This window comes from Nipponia nippon, unplaced genomic scaffold (assembly GCF_047370975.1).
Source record: "Nipponia nippon isolate SJK-2023a ecotype South Korea unplaced genomic scaffold, ASM4737097v1 scaffold_2, whole genome shotgun sequence".
In the NCBI taxonomy this organism is placed as follows: Eukaryota; Metazoa; Chordata; class Aves; order Pelecaniformes; family Threskiornithidae; genus Nipponia; species Nipponia nippon.
This window is the reverse complement of record NW_028262336.1, coordinates 107,545,001-107,565,542: the sequence shown is the minus strand read 5'-3', so window position 1 is coordinate 107,565,542 and position 20,542 is coordinate 107,545,001. Positions and strand designations below refer to the sequence as shown.

Here is a 20,542-nt window from a genome sequence, read left to right as displayed (position 1 = left end):
TCGCACATCACCGCAGCACGTCGGTAGAAGCAGAACTGGCAGAACCAGCGTCTCGGTACTAGGAAAGAAAGCCAAGACCCGAGGTACCGAACCTCGGACGAGGTTCACACCCTGGGCGTGATTTTAAGCAGGTGCTCAGTGAATTGCAGATTAATCCTCAACTCCCTGCCCTAAGCAACGTGCAAAGGCATCGCCAGGAGCGACGCGGCGTTACCGGGGCGGGCACTGCGTGGCAGGGGGACCGCAGGCCTACGGCAGGCAGGGCTGCCGCCTCCCGTCAGTCAGCTGCAACGGGCCCGGCTGCCGCGCTTCGCCCCTCCGGCTGGCGGGGGGAGCAGGTACGGGCCCCCCCTCCTTGCTCGGGCGCCGGGGAAGGCAGCGGAGGGGAGCGGTGCTCCGCTCGCTCCTCGCAGGGCCGGCCCCCACGGAGGCGAGCGAGCCGCGGCCCAGATCGTCCCCTCCCACCGCTCCGCCTGAGGGAGCGAGGAGGAAGGGCAGAGGGGAGGGGAGAATACCTCAGGCGCCGCTCGCACCGCCGCCGCGCAGCCCCGCTCCCGCCCGCCAGCGGCTCCGCCTCCGCTGCCTGCCGGGAGCGGGGCGGGGCGGGCTGGCATGGCGGCGGGGACGCGCCGGAAACTGCGCAGCAGCCGGGCAGGCGGCGGCGGCCGCGCTTGACGCCGCCGGCCGCCCCGAGGCAACGGCGGGCGAGTAACGGCCGGCGGGCGAGTAACGGCCGGTGAGTGCGTGAGTAACGGCCGACGCCCAGCGGCCGCGCGGCGGGGGCCGCGCCTGCGCCCGCTCAGCGCACGTGCGGCGGGGGCGGGCCGCGCGGGAAGGCCGCTGAGGGGAGGCGGCCGGTGGGCGAGCGGGCGAGCTGGGGTCTAGGGTCTAGGGCTGCCTGTGCTTGGCAGGGCGCCGGGGAGCGCCGCGCCGAGGGCCGGGAGCGGCGGCAGCCAGCAGGTGAGAGCGGGGCCCGGCCGTGCCGCGTGTCCCCGCCGCGGGGACGGGCGGGCCCGGCGCGCTGCGGGCGATGCCGAGCCCTTCGGCAGGCTCCGGGGGGGTGGCGGCTGTGGTGGGCTGTGGCGGAGCGGCTGCCTTGCGGGTTTCTAAATGCCGACTGAGTATTTCATGTCAGTAGCCGTGTGGTGAAGGCGTGCGTTCTCTCTGCTCGGGTAACGCTGGGTGAAAGCACTCTTTAATGAAAGATGCACTTGGTGAGGTGCTAGTGCATGTGTCTATATACATATATTCCCCTTGCGCAGTTTTCTTATGTTCTAACAATTAGCTCTATACACACTTTTTTGCTTCCACAGTCTTTCCGTAGCCTCTGGATCACTCTGGATGTAGATTAAAAATCAAGGAGGCTGTTTAACCATAGGTTTATCTGAAACAGTTGAGCACCTTTTGGTGCTGAAGGAAGGGCAGCAACCAGCACGCTGGGCCAGCACAGCCCTGGCAGCTGGTTAGCTGGCATCCCACCCCTGTGCCCCCGCTCCCACTGCCTTGGGTCAGAGGCCGAGGATCTGCCTACGCTAAGTCCCTTCCTGAAATCTTGCATCTCTTGGCTGCAGCTATAATAAACTGCGCTAGTTCAGGCTGTATTTTTCCCCACACTAACTCACATTTTTTTCAGAAGGACTGAATGATTTGTCAGCAAAACTCATAGTCCCTGTCCCTTGTCATACACCCATCAGAGCATTTAATATGAGGAGGTTAAAATGAAGTCTGACTGTAGAAGAAACTTTTTAGAACAGTGGAGTAATAACGTTGCACGCTAGTTTATTTTGCAACTTCATCAGTTTTATCATTATTTGCTTTAGTCTGTGTTAGGCTTCTTGCAGGAAAGAAATTTGTGTTTGCTTCCAGGTAAGGGAGATTTGCAGTTCCGCCCAGCACTTTACAGGCTGCGCTGTAGGGAGAGTTACTTTGTGACAGCAACAATGTCTTGGTACTGTTGCACTACATTTTGTGGTCAAAATTGTAATTTTTTTTTTAAATATGAATAGTTTTGAGTATTTATAGTTATGACCTCAGATAAAGAAGAAACTTAATATTCTGGTTTCTTCTTGTATAAAGAATGGATAGGTAACAAATAACACAATGGAGATTTTTCTGAGTTTTTTTTTCTTAGACTTTTGTTTGTTTCTTTTAATCTTTTCAATATCCCCTTGAAGAAGGAAAGAAGACTTGTAAGGTGATTTACAGGAGGGTCATTTTTAAGTGTTCCTTTAGCATTTAAACAAAGAGGAGATGTTCTTTTCACTGTAAGGTAATCAGTGTTTTGTCACCTGCTTACTACAGTTTGTAACTGGTTTTTATGTATAAGGTAGTGTTTCACAAGGTACCACTCACTGTTATGAAAAGGTCCAGGTCCCTTTTACCATAGAATTATGCAGTGGTTTAGGTTGGAAGGGATGTTTAAAGATCACGTAGTCCAATCCCCTGCTTTGGGCAGGGACATCCTCAGCTCAATGAGGGTGCTCAGAGCCCCGTCCAGCCTGACCTTGAACGTTTCCAGTGATAAGGCATCTCTCACCTCTCTGGGCAACCTGTCCCAGTGTCTTGCCACCCACATTGTAAAGAATTTCTTCCTTACATCCAATCTAAATCTATCCTCTTTAAATTTAAAACCGTTGCACCTTGTCCTGTCACTACAGGCCCTGCTAAAAAGTTTGTCCCCATCTTTCTTATAAGCCCCCTTTAAGTATTGAAAGGCTGCAATAAGGTCTCCCCACAGCCTTCTCTTCTCCAGGCTGAACAACCCCAGCTCTCTCAGCCTTTCTTCACAGGAGAGGTGCTCCATCCCACTGGTCACTTTTGTGGCCCTCCTCTGGACCCGCTCCAACAGGTCCATGTCTTTTCTGTGCTGAGGACCCCAGAGCTGGATGCAGTGCTCCAGGTGGGGTCACACCAGAGCAGAGTAGAGGGGCAGAATCACCTCCCTCGACCTGCTGGCCGTGCTTCTTTTGATGCAGCCCAGGATACAGTTCTGGGCTGCGAGCACATGTTGCCAGCTCATGTCCAGCTTTTCATCCACCAGTGTCCCCAAGTCCTTCTCAGCAGGGCTGCTCTCAATCCCTTCATCCCCCAGCCTGTATTGACAGTGGGGGTTGCCCCAAGCCATGTGCAGGACCTTGCACTTGGTCTTACTGAACCTCATGAGGTTTGTACGGGCCCATGTTTAGCCTGTCAGGGTCCCTCTGGATGGCATCCTGTCCTCAGGCGTGTCAGCCGCACCACACAGCTTGGTGTCATCTGCAAACTCACTGAGGGTGTGCTCGATCCCACCGTCTTTGTCATTGATGAAGATATTAAACAGTACTGGTCCCAGTACAGACCCTGAGGGGCACCACTCAGTACTGGTTTCTATTTGGGACATTGAGCTGTTGACTGCAGCTCTTCGGATGCGACCATCCAGCCAATTCCTTAGCCATCTAACAGTCCATCCATCAAACCCATATTTCATTTTTTTCTGTCTTCTGCCCTGTCAGCTCTGTAGCTCATTGGACCTTTTCATAGGCCAATTTAACTCACCAGCATACCAGAAAAACTTGTGCTTTATTGAGTTTTCTTGTTTTGTGAGTTCGGTTAGCTTGTGAAAAGTCTGGCAAGGATGTGAGCTGTCAGGGAAGGTGGGGGGAGAGAAAGAAGAGAGACCTCCCTATTCTGCAGCAGCAAGCAGTTAGATCAACTCATCTACTCAAGGAAGCATAACCATAGCCTTAATAATTATACCAGGTCCATAGCATAGTCTGCATTATATTTTTCAAGTATCTAGGATAAAAGAAGGAAAGTAGCATAAATGGTTTAAAACATGACCCAGTAAGCTTGAAAGCTCATTCCTGTGTACTTTCCCATCTATAATGCAGATATTACACATTGCTACAATGGGTTGTTTCAGTACTTGATACAGCAGTCTTTTAACTGGCTGTTTTTCTTGGCAGCTGTTGATCTGATGCCAAATTTTTGTACATTATGCAAAGATCACTAATAACTTGCTGTAATGTTACAAATACTGAAATGTACGGGCAGGCCACTTGGTACCACTCTGCATATCTAGTACTGGCATACCCATTTTATTTGCTTGTTGTGTTTATGTCTTTGAAATCAAAGGACAATTAATAGTTTTCTTTTAATGTTTATGTATTTGTAAGTGCATTGGAAGTCTTGGACTCCAGTACTATAGTACTATTGCTGGGTGATTATAGTCGGGGGAGGTATTGTACATCTCAGAACAGTATTTAAGCTTTAAAAAGAAGAGCAGAAGTAACAGAGAACATAACTGAAAAAAATACTTGCTTTCATTTTGAGAGGCATGACAGGGAAAACAGAGACTTGCAAAGAAATAAATATGTTTTATAAAACCAAGGCATGCTTAAAAAGGAATAACCTGCAGGTTGTTAGTGTTAGTAACCTTTTTAAGTGTGTTGTATTTATGTGGTGAGAAATTGTCTAGAGTTCCAGTCACGTGAGCTATGTATTTTATTTACTCTGGAGAGCTGAGACTGCTTCAGGCCAAGGAATTGCCTAGAAGTCCCTTGAACTAGAGACATTCTCTTATTAGCTGTAGCGTGGAGAGTGAAGTTGCTATGTGTTTTAGTGTGGTTGATATCTGCACAACTTGTAATAGTATAAAAAAAAAAATCAAGTTCCTGGCTAGACTAAATACATGATAATAGAGTTGAGTCACAGTGTGATAGTGCTGTTGCCACTGTGTGAAAAATTGGAGAGCTTGCCTTTCCTTTATAGCCCAGCAAACTGGTATACTTTGAGCTAATTCATTAATTTTTACCTTGAGTGAGCCCGGGACCGTGCTGTTTCTTGTACACCTTCCAACTCTACTTTGAAAACTAAACATGCTCTCTAAGGCACGTGGTTTGATATTTTTATGTTCTTACCTTCAATTACAACCATTAGTTTTATAAGTCAGGGTATACTGTCTTACCATGCTGCAGCCCGGGAATTCTGAAAAGTGCTGCTGACCACATTGGAAGTGTCGATAGGACCCACCGTCGTCTCATTTTGACCCTCTCTTAAGTTGCCACTGGGGACTGATTTGAAATGAGTTGTTACATTTTCCTACTGCGCTTCCCCCCCCACCCCCATGCTCTGTTGGTTGTTAGCATTCTGTCCGGTTCTGTAGGGTCTCTCCTTGCCCAGCTATTATAAATGGTTTTGGGTTGAACTGGTATTTACACGGGTCTCCAAGAATGTCTTGGGAAATTTCTTTTTTTGAAAGGAACTGTAATCTGAGTTAGTGCTGTAGTGTAAGAAAGGGTTGAAAGGACATCATGGTGTGGGAGAGGATGTTATTCAGTGGAGGTAATGAAAAGGGAACAGTCGTGGCTGAAGGAAAGATAATACATTGATGACTCTGCAATTCAACTTACCTTAACTTCCTCCTGCACCTTAAAGAGAGATGTATTTATTCTGGTTAGTTCCATTTGAAGTCAGCAGGAGCAGAATTGGGTCCCTGTAGTTCTAAACCTCTGTGTTTTTCTGGCTGATTCAGGGTGTAGCTAGCCTCAGTGCCAGTGAAGGAATGGACTAAAGGAGCTGCCTTCTGATGTGTACCTGGCTCATACTGAAGTTGTCCTCCACCAACGTGTGTGTGTGTAATATGCGAGAAAGGCAAAATTTGACCCTGAATTTGAGAAATCATTTGAAATAGAATATTCTATGTCACTTGTAAAATAGAGAATAGAGTTACGTAGCAGCGATACTGTGGAAGAACTTTAGTTTGCTAGGAAGTCTATAACATTGTTAAAATAACATTAGGAGAAGTTTCCAAAAAGTGGCAGTAGCAGCAGGATGCCCTTCTGTAGTTAAAAGTTGTTATGTTTGCAGGGTAAGCTTTTAATGGTTTATTATGCACTAAATTCACTGTTTTGAAAGATGCAACAGTGGGGGTTTTTTTGGTTGGTTGATTTTTTTCATGTTCCTCAGCAGGCATCTATAACTGTATGGGATCTTATTGTAGCCATTTTTAAAGAAGTTCGTTCTTTCTGAGAGTTAGATGCAGTAAGCTGAGATGCCCAGGCAAGACATCTACATTTCTGCAAAGTGTAGTGCACTTGGAAAATATGTGAGACCTTGTAGAGTGCAGAGAACAAAAAAGCTTGCAAATTCAGGGCCTAAAGCTGTTACATCTATTGTGTGACTTAAAGTTTTGAGTTCATAACCTGCACTAGAAAAAAAGTATTTTCGGTTAAGAAAATACTCTTCTGAATTCATTCTCACAGAAAATACAGGCTGCATTATTGTTGGTATATTTTTTTCTGAAAAAATAATCTAATTTTTCTTTAATTGTTTTATTCACTTCTTATTTTTCAGGAGTCTTTGAAAAATCCTTAGTGGTCATGACATTGTTACAAGTGACATAAATTAGCCAGTGGCTCAGAATGATGGATACCCAGAAGACTACAAATGGTTTGCAAGTGATTGGAGAAGGGACTGGTATAGGGAAATCGACACTCCACATGGTGGGGTATTTGGGAAAAGTCAGTTGAAAATTGTTTTACATGTGTGCAAAGTTCATATTTTTCTCTGCTTTGAGAGATTTTTTAATTGGTCTTCATTTTACAAAAAAAAATCTCAAAATTATTTTCCACGGAAATCTATAACAATGGCGAAAGATTATTCTAAGTAAATCTGTGCCTATGATTTTTTTATTGGCACTATTTTTACAACTGTTTGCATTCTTATGAAAATTGATTTGTCTTTCAAAGATCTGAGCTTGTGTTCCCTGGCAATAAGTGTCCTTTGGTTTAGTTCAAGTGGAATGAAATGTTGCATAATTGTGTTGTTAAAGATACCTTATTAAGTATTTGAATATTTAAATCAAAAGATTAATTTATTTAGAGCACTCTACCATACAAATATATATCTTACAAATATTAAAAAAAACCAATCTAGTTTACTTTTTTATATTGTATTAGGTATTATATTTAGAAGTTGCACATTGGTTTTCTATCTTGGAATGTATGTATGTCTTACCTTGGGATAATATATGACATACATAAGTTTAAGCTGCTTTTTCTTTTTTTTTTTTTTTTTTTTTTTTGTTTTTAGAACTGTAATCCTGTGGAAACAACTGCACATGAGTATTGTCCAGTCTGCAAAGAGAAGGGCCAGATCCAGGTTTTACGGACTTACCGCATTAATTTTCAAGAGTCCATTTTTCTTTGTGAAAATCCTCAGGTATTACACTAATTAACAGTTTTGTTTGGTTGCATAGAGGCCTTTGCCTTCAGCAGTTACACCTCTTTAAGTTCAAGATTTTGTCGATGGTAAGCAGACTATTGAGACCTCTTTGAGTCCATATGTGGGATGATGTTTGCCTGTATATAGACAGAAACCTGCGTGCATGCAGTGTTTAGGCACAGCTAGCTACCCTACAGAATTAAAAAGAGTAGATTAAAATGAATAAAGGAGAGTTTTGCATACGTAACAAGGGAACACAAGTGGCACTAAATAAATCTTCATACGAATCAGAATACAAGGTGAAAATTTGATGATCCATGTAACTAACACACGACTCTTGCAGATGTGAGTCTCCCATTTTCCCCTCTTTAAGTCTACGTAATGCAAATAGGTTTTTAATTATAATTACAATGTTTTTATCTTTTTTTTTTTCCCCTTTTAAGTTTAACCTTAGCTGGATTTCTGTGCTGCTTAATATTTGAGTCGTGATTTTGCTGCCTCTCCCTTCTCCACTGCTTGTGTATGTGGGGAGGGTATAGCAATCCCATATGGACTGGTGCTCTTAAATTAGTAGATAGAGAGTAGACTAGATATGGGTCTCTTGAGTTGCTTTTTCCATCCCTTCTCACTTTTAAATAATCATAGTATTGTTCTGGAGATTGGTAATAGCGGATTTGACTATATTCTGATTGCAGAATAGCTGTATATGTAAGATGCTACCAATACCTGGTGTAATGCATCGGGCTAGCCTGAAATATACGCTGCCAGTTTTGGCACCAGTAGTCTCTCAGGCATGAGATGATAATGCCAAATCTGTACCCTAAAAGAATGGATTTAGCACAATAAGAGGACTCTCCTTAGCAAAATTAGATTGTTTTCAGGGGTTGGAAGCATTTACCGGAAAAGTAGTGTTGATTATCACTACTGATATATTTACTTCACAATTGCTTATAAGACAGTGGCTGGATAAAACACCCTTCCTGTCATACATATGTTGAATTTATGTATTGATTTCATTAAAATATCACTTTACAGAAGTCCTACATTCCATTTTAAGAGTATGGTTTGTACTTTTGTTAGCTCTTGTTCACCTGAAATTGCTTTGCAGATTTCACTGTAACTTTCTTTCTTTCCTTTAGTGTATCTACCCACTTGGTTATAAACCATTGGACAGCATAATTACTTCTGCTGATTCAGAAAATCATCAAGTTCCATCTACTCATAAGAAAAGGAAATTGTGTGATATCAGTGACTTTTCTCCTGTTGAATCACATCCAAAAAAAGCAAGAACTAATAATGTGGTAAATGTTGAGCACACTATTAATAGAGACCCTGTTGTCAAATGCCAGCAGAATAGCTTATGTATTCCCAAGTCAAGCCTACACGATGTGTTACAAAATGACCAGCAAAAAACTAGTAACAATGGGGAGTCCTGCATCCAGAAGGTGGATTTTGAACCAACCACCAACAGCTATCAAGAAAGTCCTCTTAAGACTTCTAGTCCCAGAACACAACTCGTGCCAAATTCTGAACTTTGCTCAACAACATCTGAAATTTTGCTCAAAGATGATAAAGGTTCCAGCAATAACACAGATTTATGTCTTCAGTGGAGAAACATGCATGATCTTTGTTGGTTAGACTGTATTTTGTCAGCACTGGTACACTTAGAAACATTAAAATTTGCTCTAGCAAAGGAATATAATGATGGACAATGCTTACTCCAGAAACTCTTAACAAAATATAATCAAGCAACTGTGCTTCTGAATACCTGTAAAAGGAGTAAAGTAAAAGGTGAGTAAATTTAGCTGCTGTTTCTTCATATTAGACTGATCTGATCCGCTACAAATATGCGGAATTTGGTACAGTGCATTTAAATATGCCTCTGTTGTATTTCAAGATCACAAAAGCATGAGTTACAGGTCATTACCATGAATTTGCAGAGTAGTGTGCTTTATCTAGTAGAATCCCAGTAACCTCTGAAATTGTTTTTCTTGAGGCAAACGTGCACATTTTGAAAGCATCAAACACTAAGCGTCTCTTGAATTTTTTTGTCATATCCCACATAGAGAATTTGTGAATTGTTTATGTAATTGAGACTTATTTCGTTTCCTTCCCCTCTGTTGGTTAACATATTAGGATGGTGTTCTAATCTTAATCTTCAAAATAATTTCTATTGTGGTTTATATCCTTGTATAAATGGGCAGTTGCCTTGTCACACCAAAAATAGTAAAACCGGGAATGTACGTTCTCTTCTGTCTCCAGCTGTGCTCACTGAAGGAATGCTTCCCCTGAGGTCTGCAAACTGTGCTGTGGATGATAGCGTTTCCTAACCTGTTTCGGTCAAAATTAGTCAAACACGTTAACCTGGCTCATATTGTCTGGAAAGGGTTAGTGAGTACTCACATGTGCAGTTAACAGGTTTGAGGACTGTAACCTCCAAGCACAGGGGCAGTGATGGGCAGCTGGGGGCAGCACAGCGGGAGTCAGAGGATGATGTGTCACTGTCATCTACTAGTACGGCCTTTGGTCATTTTCTGTACTGCGGATTCAGTTTAAGTCTCTTAAACTAAGATCGGGTTGCTTTAGTCCTCTTGAACTGACTCATTGGTGTCATAAGTCTGAACTTCTAAGAGATCATCTATTAGAGAATTAATACAGATCTCTGGTTAGCCAGTACCTTTCATGAATTTTTTTTTTCAATAGACATTGCAGGAAAAGTGTGTGTTTGAATATATAGACTGTAGTCCCAGAACAGCATTAGATAACTTGAAGAATATCATATCTTTCATGGGAAAAATAATAGGTGTATCAAAAATGGTTTCATCTACCTTGTGGCAGAGAAAACATACTATTTTACGGAGGGGAGGGGGGAGGGGTGGAATCCAAAAAGATTCTGAAGTAGTTCATATACTCTGCTTGCCAGAAAGCCAGGCTGCTTGATTTCAGGTTTTCAGCTATTAGCTGGAAGCCCTCTACCATCACAGAACCTGTCTCAGATGTGTTTTGTTCCCTTCTGTTGTGCTGTGTTTGCAAAGCAGCTCTGGTGTGCAAGAGCCCTTAAATGGGGATGTTAGGTGTTGGAGTATAATGTCGTTTGAGATAACTTAAACCTTTTCATTTCCAGGAATTGCTGCAAAACAAATTAGTTTATTTGGACAACAGCGGAAAGGGGATTGGATGAACAGTGGTGTTGTGGAGAATAGATGTAGTATTTATTCTGCCCTTTGGTGTAGTTTTTCAGCGTCTTTTATATACAGTTGTTTTTAAAAACAATCAAAAGCAATAGAGCTGCAAGAAACATGTTTTTACCTTTTTTATATACATAGATTTTATAAGTAATAAATAGTTTCAACAGCTGTTCTAAATCCTTCCTTTAATTTGTGGAGGTTATGATCATGATTGTGTAGTAGAAGTTATGTTCTTGGTTGTGCTTAAAGAATGTGTTCGTGAATAAACCATGTAACTTGTAAATTTAGAATACGTACTAAGATATATAAAGCACACTTCTAAAAAATTATTTTTACTCTTTTAAAGGCTGACTTAGGAAATTAGTATTTAATTGGGAACAAGACATTTAAATGTTTTATTACAAATTGTATAACATCATTAGAAAGCATGTAAGCAAATATTTGCGCTTTTGATCTTAAAAAATCTACTATTAATCTCTGAATTGCTCGTGTTTGTAATGTCTGGTTACGTTATCCTTATATGTCGTGACTAGCTATTGGTACACACTCTTAGTCATAATTTAAGTCAGGTCAAGTAATTTCTGGTTAGCAAACTGCAGTAAAATGTGTACAACTTCTGTAAATTCTTCTCTAATTTTCAAATCAGTTAATACCAAGCATTGGCTATTTTACCAACAGTTTTAGGCAAGTATGGGTCAATATGAAAGGTATCAGTTTGCAGAGAATGAATGCACGTTAAGGGTACGTATGCATGTGAAAGGGTGGGGGTGTTACACAAATACATGAAGGGATATGTATTTTTTTCTTTAGATGTTCTTCCAAAAGCAGAATCTCATCTCAATGAAATCAGAAACAGAATGTTTACACAGCTTCAGCCTCGGCTTAAGTGTGAATTGGGTAAGTGATTAGTGCAACATCTCAGTGTTTACTTTCAGGAAACTCTAGGTGTAAAGCTTTGTATGTTAGTACATAAAAATACATATGTATGTATGCATACAAGACAGCTTGCAAATACATTTGTTTTTATTGGTGACATACACATACTTTACAGTGTGATCAGCTGTTTTGTCCCTTGACTGGTTTTGAAGTTTTAGAGAGCATATTCTCATCTTTGTAACTGTGCTGTGGTCATGAAATTGTCATTGATAACGTAATAACATGGAGCAATCCCTTTGCTGTGAGGATTAGAAATACAGCCTTTAAGGGATAACTGGAATTAAAATCATAGCAGTAAGCGTATCATCTTCCTGCGTATCATCTTCCTTTTTGAAGTACTGAAAGCTGATTTCAAATATTCAGTGAGTCTCTTTTTCTGCCCCATCTTTGAAGGTAAGATGGAGAGTCCAGTGTTTGCACTCCCTCTACTCTTACAACAGGATCAACAAGCTGAGAAACTATTCTTGCATTCATTTTCATGGAAGTTTGAATGTGTATGTTGTGGCTACAAATACCAGGATCGGTGAGATTTTTGTTTAAGTAGCTTCTATATAATTGTTCTATCTTACCTTTTTAAATCTGCATGTAAGAGTTGATTTTTCTTCGTATCTCCAGGTTTTGTACAGCTTAAGCTTGTTGAAGTTTTACACGATCCACTTTTTTAGGCTACTGTTTGAAAATAGTTTACTGCTGTTTAATGTCTTAGGAAACAATGTTATCACTTTAATTAAGAAAGAAAGAATAAATAACTGTGTGAGTCCCTGGCCATGCTCACTCTGATATTTTGCTGAGACTATACAGATTCTTGTACTTCTAAAGAATATATGCCTGGTACACTTTTGCTATTGAAGAATATCTGTAATATTCATTTAGATTACAAAGAATCAGAGATTCGCTCATATAATTTATCTGTTTTAAAATAGTATTACAGGGAAGTAATGTCTTGAGAATTGATTTAGTTCTGTGTAGCTGCAGGTACCAGCTAGTCATTCAGGCTCCTTTTAGAGTCAGCAGAAAAAGAGACACCTTCAGAAGACAGCTCGTTTTACTTGAAAAATACCTGTTTCTCTCCACTCTCTTAGGTTTATACAATAAAATGCTCGATCCCCAAGTGAGATGGGATGAATGCTGTCTTACACTGCCAGCTAATGTGTAGTCCTGGTTAATACAATGTGTTCAAGAGTTGTTGTTATATACTGTAGTTGGTTTTTTTTAAAAAAAGTTGAAAAATCTAGGTTAGGTTGAATATAAAGGAAGTCCTTTCTGTGGCTAATGAATGAATAAACTATGTTATTTCACTTTAATATCCCATACATTGTATTTTTATACAATATAACCTCAGTGTAATCTCAGCTCTGAATGTATTGTTTTTTGAAAACAAAATGTTGTATAACATAGATTCTGAGGTAATTTGTTACCGCTTCCTTCTCCCCTTGAGATTCTGTATTAGCTAGTAAATTGTGCGGATCCTGGTACAAGCTCTGTCTTGTTGGAAAGGAAACAGAGATAACATGCTAAAGGAGAAAGAGCAAATAATGTGAAACTGAAGGCCACAGAGCTGCTGAGAACAAATGGTGACTGATAACTGTTTGGCAGAACTGAATTCAGTGCTGACTTGGATGTGATGCAGTCACAGTGAAATTCACACAAATGGCATGAATATGAATAGAATTTGGCTTTGTCATGACCTTTTTGTAACTTTTTTCTCCTGGTAAAGTGTGTATATTTATTGTTTTCTGATCAGCAACTCAACTTACTCCTTTTTTGTGTGTGTGTGTGTGTCCCCAGATTTAGGAAAACACTAACAACATTCACAAATATAATCCCTGATTGGCATCCACTTAACGCTATTCATGTTGGACCATGTAATAACTGTAGTGATAGATCTCAAAGAAGACAGATGATTTTGGAAAAGTAAGTTTGAATATGTGAACTTGAAAATAAAATACATAAAATTCTGACGCTTCATTTATTGAACATACCACGTGCAAAACCAAACTATTATCTTGGGTTTACAGAGATTCTACTGTTTAAAATCTGATAAATGCTCGCTTTTTAAGATTTTCAGATCATTCTTAAATGCCCAAATAGCAAATAGTGTTTAATAAACATGAAACATAGAGCAGTGTTTAGCATGCTGACCAGCACCCGTGTTTGAGCCAGGTCATAAATACTTACTACCAAGTAGTAAATATAGACAACTGATATCCAGTGTCAGCCTTTCCACTACTCCTCCTCTTGGTAAATAAAACTGTTGTCTGATCATGTTTACTAGTTTGGCTTGGGAATAGTGTCCTTTCCTACTGTGGTTATGGCACGGTTGTCTCTTGTTTTTCTCACCTTTTCCCCACTCCCAAAATCCCTTATGTAGTGGTGGTTTCTTCCCCTCATCTATAAAAAATGGAATATCCAGTTGAGATATTCTTATCCCTTGACTACTGTGCACTCTGAAGAGTCCTGCGTGGAAGTAGAATAGCAAGGGGAGGACTACATACTCTTTGAGATGCCTTACTTGTGATTTTTCATTAGGAACTTTTGCCGCAATTTTGTTGTAATAAACTTGTTCTTTATTGTTTCTTTATTAGAGTACCCTCAATATTAATGTTACATTTTGTAGAAGGCTTGCCACATAACAACCTGAAGAACTATTCATTTCGGTTTGAAGAAGACACCTACCAAATAACCTCTATTGTTCAGTATCAAACAGATAAGAAGCACTTCATAACCTGGTCTTTGAATCCTGACGGTAAGAACCATTATAATACTTCATGAGTCTACATCAAATACTGTTTGTTGGGTTACTGCAATAGTCTCGACAGTCCACATATAATAACAAGGATTTCTTTTGTCTGTATTCTAAACTGCATATTAAAATTCTGTGAATAATTGTGGGAACTTTGTTGTTCAGGGTGAAGGTTTCAGTCTGGTTTAGCTGATTTGTTCAGTAGTGTTATGTTCTACACAGCACTCACTGACAAAAGTTCTTTGGGTAGAGTTGTTTCCTTTCGTAACTTTCTATGAAGTCTCAGCATGGCTGTGGGACAAATGGTATTGGTTATTTGAAGCCAGTTATTAATCCATTCTTGGCTGGAAGTGAGGGAACCTATGCAACTATCGGCATTAGTGAAGTTTCTTTTCATTTCTGAACTTGACTACACCTGAGGGATGGAAGGCACAAATCCATGTTAGAAGCATTACTAATGGTATGGTTGTACCATTGGCGGGAGCTCCGTATTCAGAGAAGGTGAGAAGTAGGTATTTTGATTCTCATGCTTCTGTAGGGAGAATGGAGTGCACTCTTATGAAGTGTTCTGACAACATGAAAGTTGTGTAGATCATACTGCCAGAGTTTAAGAAGAAATAGGAAGAGGAAGCAGCCGGGAAGCACCTAATTAGGAACATCCTATACATCATATATATCTATTTTTAAATTTTAAAGCTGTAAAATATTTGCAAATGATCTATGAACAATTTGCAGATGATGAGGCAGATTATTAAAATGAGCAGTTACTCTTAAACCCCCATGCATCCCACCCAGGCAATGAAAAGGCAGAGAAACTTAATTTGAGAGGTGGTTCTTCCCTCAGACCTGTGCAGGTGTTTTCAGACAAGATGTCAGCATTATTAGCTCAGACAAAAAAAAAAAACAAAACAACTTAGCTTTGTTTTCTGGCTGACCTACTCTGACCTGTAATAATATTGCTGCAAATTCTGCTTGTGTGTGATCTTTTTACAGTGGAAACCTCCCAGTTTTCTCAGATGTAATAAACAATGGAGGAAAACAAAAAAGCCTTTATTTTCTGCCTGTCAGGGGAATGGGTTAATAAAAATATTTGACAAGTGTCTGAAGATAGTGACTTCAATTTGAAAAGTCTCTGAGTCTCTACACTGGTTGCTATTTATTTTGCAGGAACTTGGCTTGAATGTGATGATTTAAAGGGTCCATATTGCAAGAGACATAAAAGATTTGAAGTTCCTCCTTCAGAGATTCATATTGTTATCTGGGAAAAGAAAACATCCCGTGTGCCAGAAGAACTGAATTCACAGTTCCAGAGTAAAAATACTGAAGATTTTCTTCTTGATAATGTACAGTCAAATTCCACAGTGTTGTATTGCGGTTTTGATAGCACTGTAGACAAAATACCTGCAGAACATCGCAAAGAGGATTCTGTGAGAACTCCAGATAAGAAACAGCAGCGGGTAGCTGAGGATGAAAGTAGTGTTCATCATGGTTTAGAAAATCTGGCACAAGATGATCTTGTAACACTGATGCTTGAAGAAATTCAAACTGACTCAGAAGGTAAATCACTATCGAATGGACAGATGGTGGGAAATAACCTTGTTGTTGGAATGGGAACACAACAGAGGGAATTAGCTTTTTCACCTATCACTCCACATACAGGAGAGTTTGCTGGAACTAGCCTAGCTATGAATAAATGCACGTTATATGAAAATTCCAGCATTTGCTTGCCTCTGGAAGAGTTGAACCCAGCAAATATTACTCCTTCTGTGCCCAAAAAACACAACCCTGACCCATCTGACTCATTTCTTGCTCAAAGAACAGATGAAAGAACTAATTTACCTAACAGAGAACATGGATTAAATTCAGAACTACAGCTAAACAAGAGGTTGTCACCAGTGGAGAATATTATGCAAAAATCGCCTGACTTGAAAGATGCCAACAAAATCGTAGTTAATTCTCAGGTTGCCAATTCTTCTGCTGCCAATAATTCCTTTCAGCCGTCACGCAAAGACCAAAAAAGAGGATTTGTAGGAAGCTGGGTAAAGAAATTATTAAGCAAAAATACTTCTATTATGCCTTCAAGTGCCTCAGCTCTCAAAAATGAGAGAAGTTGCAAAACTCCTTCAATGCAAAAAATAAGTGAAGTGCGGTTGCCAGTTAAGGGAGCAAGTAACTTTGGTGGATTTCAAAGCAGAGGTACAAACAAAACAACTGAGACCCTGAAGTCAGTGGTTCCTTGGAGTAATAATACTCATCCTTTATCAAATTTCAAAGGATTTTCTCAAAGCACTCGTCTTCCAACAGCAAGTCATACCCCTCTTGAAGGACCAACTTGGAGTAAGTCAGGAAGTACGTTGGGTACCTCAGGTAAAGCGACTCAGTTCCATTCGCCTAGCTGTAACTCTGGGAAGGCAGAAGAGTCAGATAGTGACAAAACAAGAAAACTTCGCCTAAAACTCTTAAAAAAACTTAATGCTAAAAAGAAAAAGTTGGCTTCGCTAGATAGGCTAGCAGTGGAACAGATGAAACGTGAAAAACCTGTGAGTGGAGATGTACGCACCCCATCACAGATTGAATCTCACAATGACAGCGAATTATTGCAGAGCGTTTTAAAGGAACTGCAGTATCAGATTGATGTCGCAGATAATGAATCTGAATTTAACGCGAACTCTGTATCAGGGTGCACTAGCCATAATAACAGTGATGAAATACTGGCAGAATTACTGTCCCCTACTTCAACTGTTGCTTCCTTAGAGGCTCCAAAAAGTGAAGATGAATGTATGTATATGGAAATGGTGGATAGTAGTGTTGCAACAACAGCGTCTGATGAGAAGCCCAGTGTGCCCCATGCAGCAGTGACAAGCAAGGACCACGATTATTACAGTCCTGTAAAGGACAGTAATTCAGAACTTCATATGATAAGCAAGCCCAGTGTGAAGAAACTTGCTTTTGAAAGTCCTACAAGGGAAGATATCCTCGAAGACCTTTTCTCCATTTCAGCACCAAGCTCAATGGCAGGTGACATAGATGTACCTCATTTTGATGAAACTCTGTTTGGAACTTGGTAAATATTCGGTTTCTTGGTTTTAAGTATTTTTCAATATTATGTATATTTTGAAACAAAGCACTATTAAATTATGTTTTCTAACTAATTTAATTGCACACTGGCTGTACTTGAACAATTTACATTTGCAGTATTTTTTTTCTTAAAATTCTATTGTAGCAGACAAATAAGGTTTTAATGCATTTTATTTTTCTGAGAAGCAGTTATTTTAGCTGTCAGATATGATGATGATTTTTAATTAAAAGCTCCTGTGAATCTTAATTTTTGCTGCTTTTAATATGGAAAACTTATCCATATTCTATGGAGTTGGAGAAATAATAAACTTCAGTAGTCTTGATGATGTAATGGTGTAAGAAATATTATTTAGGTAGTAGTGGTTTATTTTACAGGATCACCCAACTCCTTAAGTCTTTTTGTCCGAAATTTAAAAAAGAAAAAGTACCTTCTGTAATCAGGGATGTTTGCATCCTTTGATACGAAGATCATTTGCAACACTAAACTCAAGGCTGGTATTCTGTTAGGAACTCTGCTGTTTTCAGAATTACTGTTCAATGAGTACACTGTTCAGTATTACTGTTCAACTGATGTATATGCCCCTTGGATCTAAGGAAGGATGGATACATGGTAGAAATTTTCCTATTTAAAGTTATGGCACGTACTGAGTTTTCATCCTGGGTAACTGAAAATATAATCTGGCAGAATATTCTTCTGAGCCAGGTTATTTTTTAAGTAAAATTAATAAGATTTGAGCCAGAGTTTGCAGCACTGAGAAAGAATATCAGATGTAACTTTTAGTTATTCATAGCTGCAAAGTCACTAATAAAAGAATTGAAGTTAACTGTAAGTTAGCACCCATTTCTCTTGTCAGTAGCAGTTTTTCATGGCTCGAGCAGTGTACCCCAGTCCGTATGTGAGTGCCAAGGAGAGGCAAGGTCAATAGGAAGAAAGTAATGAAAAGGTGGCAAGACAGCAGCGAGTAAGCAGAGGGATTCACATCTTGGTGTTTCTGGATTTGTATAGCTTTCGTTTTGCTAGATGGGAATCTTTTTTAAATTCATAGACACAGAGCTGAGGGTATTATATGCTAAATTAGATTAGCTGTACAATTTTCTTGTACTCTGAAATAACAAGGATTTTATCAGCAAGTCTTTGTTTCAGCTGTTTTTAGAGGTACTCTGCATTTTTTCATTGTTTTAGATCCCAAGTTCAAAACGCAAGTCCTCCATCTTACTTTTCCAATAGGTGCAGTTGAACATAATTGTTATTACAAGGCATGGCTACAGATTTAAATGGTCTTGAATTGCTTGAACCAGGTTCAAAAACTGTTTGAAAAACTGTCAGTGGCACTGAACTCACCTTGCCAAGCTATTTCTGTTGCAATTATGTGTGTGTTTATCAAACTGGCACTTCAGTCGATGAATGGTTTCATTCTTGAAATATAAGTCTTTGTAAAGATCTTGAGCTCCTTCTTTGTTTTAAATGTTGTAATTGGTAACGTTACAATAGAAAACAAATCAATGGATTCTGAATGTAAAGTGCCAGTGTACTGCTGGTGAAATGTTTGCCTGTTTGTGAATTCCCTTATTAAAAAAAAAAAAATGCTGACCAAAATTAGAGTTTATCGGTGAATAAAATAGGTGCTTCTACAAGACTTGAGGGGGGTGATAGGATTTTCCCGTGGAGTTTTCCAACCGGTGGTTTCTATATATGCAAACCACTAAAAAGCAGTGTCTCGCTACCCCTGACTGCTCATTGCAGAGGTTTCCCCGAGCTGTGGGGAGCTGCCTGCCAGTGTCGATACCACCTGTGACCGACTGGATTGCAGCTGCCTGCAGCTGTGAAGCGGGAGCTCCTTCACCACGGGCTCGGGAGGTGACGCAGACCCAGGGGTGAGTGAAGCAGCAAGCCTGGAGTTGGCGTGATGCAAGAATGCGTAGGGCAGCACGAGGAACAGACTCAGCAGATGAGAAAGTCCTGGTGGTAAGGATTATAATAAAGTTAACAGTAGAGAAAGGGTATGGGGGCGTGTCTGCTGCACATGTATGCCTAGACAGAAGCAAGAATCTCTGGTTGCCACTGGCAGCACTTCTGCAAACCCATGTTCAGAGTCCTCCGTCTGCAGCTGCGTGAGATACAGTATGGGTACACAAATGTATAGGAGCTCCAAGAGCAAGTAAATAGCGCTTGAGATTAAAGTAAGTATGAAAATAAATCTGTTAGTGCTGCAAGTTCTTTGCTGCCTTTTTTCTGAAATCGTTAACTAAAGATGATGCTGCGCAGATTTGTCTGTTTCCGTAAACGTTTTACTGCCTCTGGTCCTGTGCAAGTGAGAATTCAGCTGAGGTTGAATGAAAACCCTGTGACCAAAGAAACCATTTGGAATTTGGTGGTTACTGGACTTCTTGTTTTGAGACTAGTTTAAAATGCAGGCTGGGCCATCAGCTTTATGCTTGCCATAAAGAGAATACAAAGTATTAGTTTTGTGTCCATTAGAAATACTCTAGGTGGGCATAGAGCAAATAGGCTTAGTGAGCAGAAGTCAGTCACTGTATTTTGGAGGTTTATCAGTGTTCTAGGGTAAACTTCCAAAAGTCTAATGGCTTTGTGCACTTTGATGGGGGTTGTATCTCATGTTTCTTCACCTCTTGCATCACACGATCTCGTCAGTCTGCGTCCTGTGGTTTGGGAAAGGCGCCATTGTGGCACTTACAGATTTACAGCTCTGGAGTTGAGAGCCAGCTCTGTGGTGGCAGTAGCACTCTGGTTCAGGTCTTGCTCCTTCATGACGTGTTCCAACACTTGTTATTTAAAAAGAAAGGGCCGCGGTCTCATCCTGCCTACAATAAACCAGCCCATCTGCAAAGGAGCTGCCTGGATGGATTTTCAGCCGTATACCTGCTAGAGCACTGTTGTAGAAAGTCGTTGTGGTGCTGATTACAAATCTGATTTTGATGTTTTTCATGGCTGGCTGTTGCCATTTATTCTTCTTCCAGCATTGGTTTTTGCTTGAAATAATTATTCCCTTCCTGACAATGTATCAATGAGAGCGATTGTGTCTTGCCCGTGTTCCTTTTGCAAAGCTAAACAGCTGCTGTTCTCCATCTGAGCTGGTTCGTGCTCACAGCAAAGCACGTTACCTTCTGAGCAGATTACGCAGCTCTAAGCGTGTGCTGTGCTTTAAAGTCCGCCAGGATTCGGTCTCGGAGTGGAAGAGCTTACAGTCTAAGTATAGCTCTAAGAGAGCAAGCGGACAGAGCGAGAGAGAGAACAAGGTTAACGGGATTATAAGGCTGGTGAAGTTTGCGGCGTGCTTCGTTTTGCACCGCTGAGCACAAACACAGCCTGGTTGTTTGCGAGGGAGCTGCTGAAGCTGCGCGGCGCAGCAGAACGTGGTGGAGCCGTGGGGCG

The 20,542-nt window shown here is 40.8% G+C and overlaps 1 protein-coding gene across 7 annotated transcripts in view; it reads left to right on the top strand.

Annotated features, from left to right (window-relative positions):
* Window positions 1-581: 581 nt before the first annotated feature.
* The window catches only part of USPL1 (ubiquitin specific peptidase like 1), a 26,259-nt gene continuing 6,298 nt past the window's right edge, over window positions 582-20,542 (top strand). For 3 of the 7 annotated variants that reach the window (XM_087755901.1, XM_087755900.1, XM_087755897.1), the window contains exons 1-9: window positions 582-736; window positions 6,334-6,500; window positions 7,072-7,200; window positions 8,343-8,994; window positions 11,202-11,288; window positions 11,721-11,850; window positions 13,116-13,241; window positions 13,913-14,073; window positions 15,238-17,134. In XM_087755901.1, the coding sequence (XP_087612027.1) occupies window positions 6,402-6,500; window positions 7,072-7,200; window positions 8,343-8,994; window positions 11,202-11,288; window positions 11,721-11,850; window positions 13,116-13,241; window positions 13,913-14,073; window positions 15,238-17,134 (3,281 nt within the window). In that variant the 5' untranslated portion in view covers window positions 582-736; window positions 6,334-6,401. The other 4 variants (XR_015704434.1, XM_087755903.1, XM_087755902.1 and 1 more) reach the window with 4 other exon arrangements.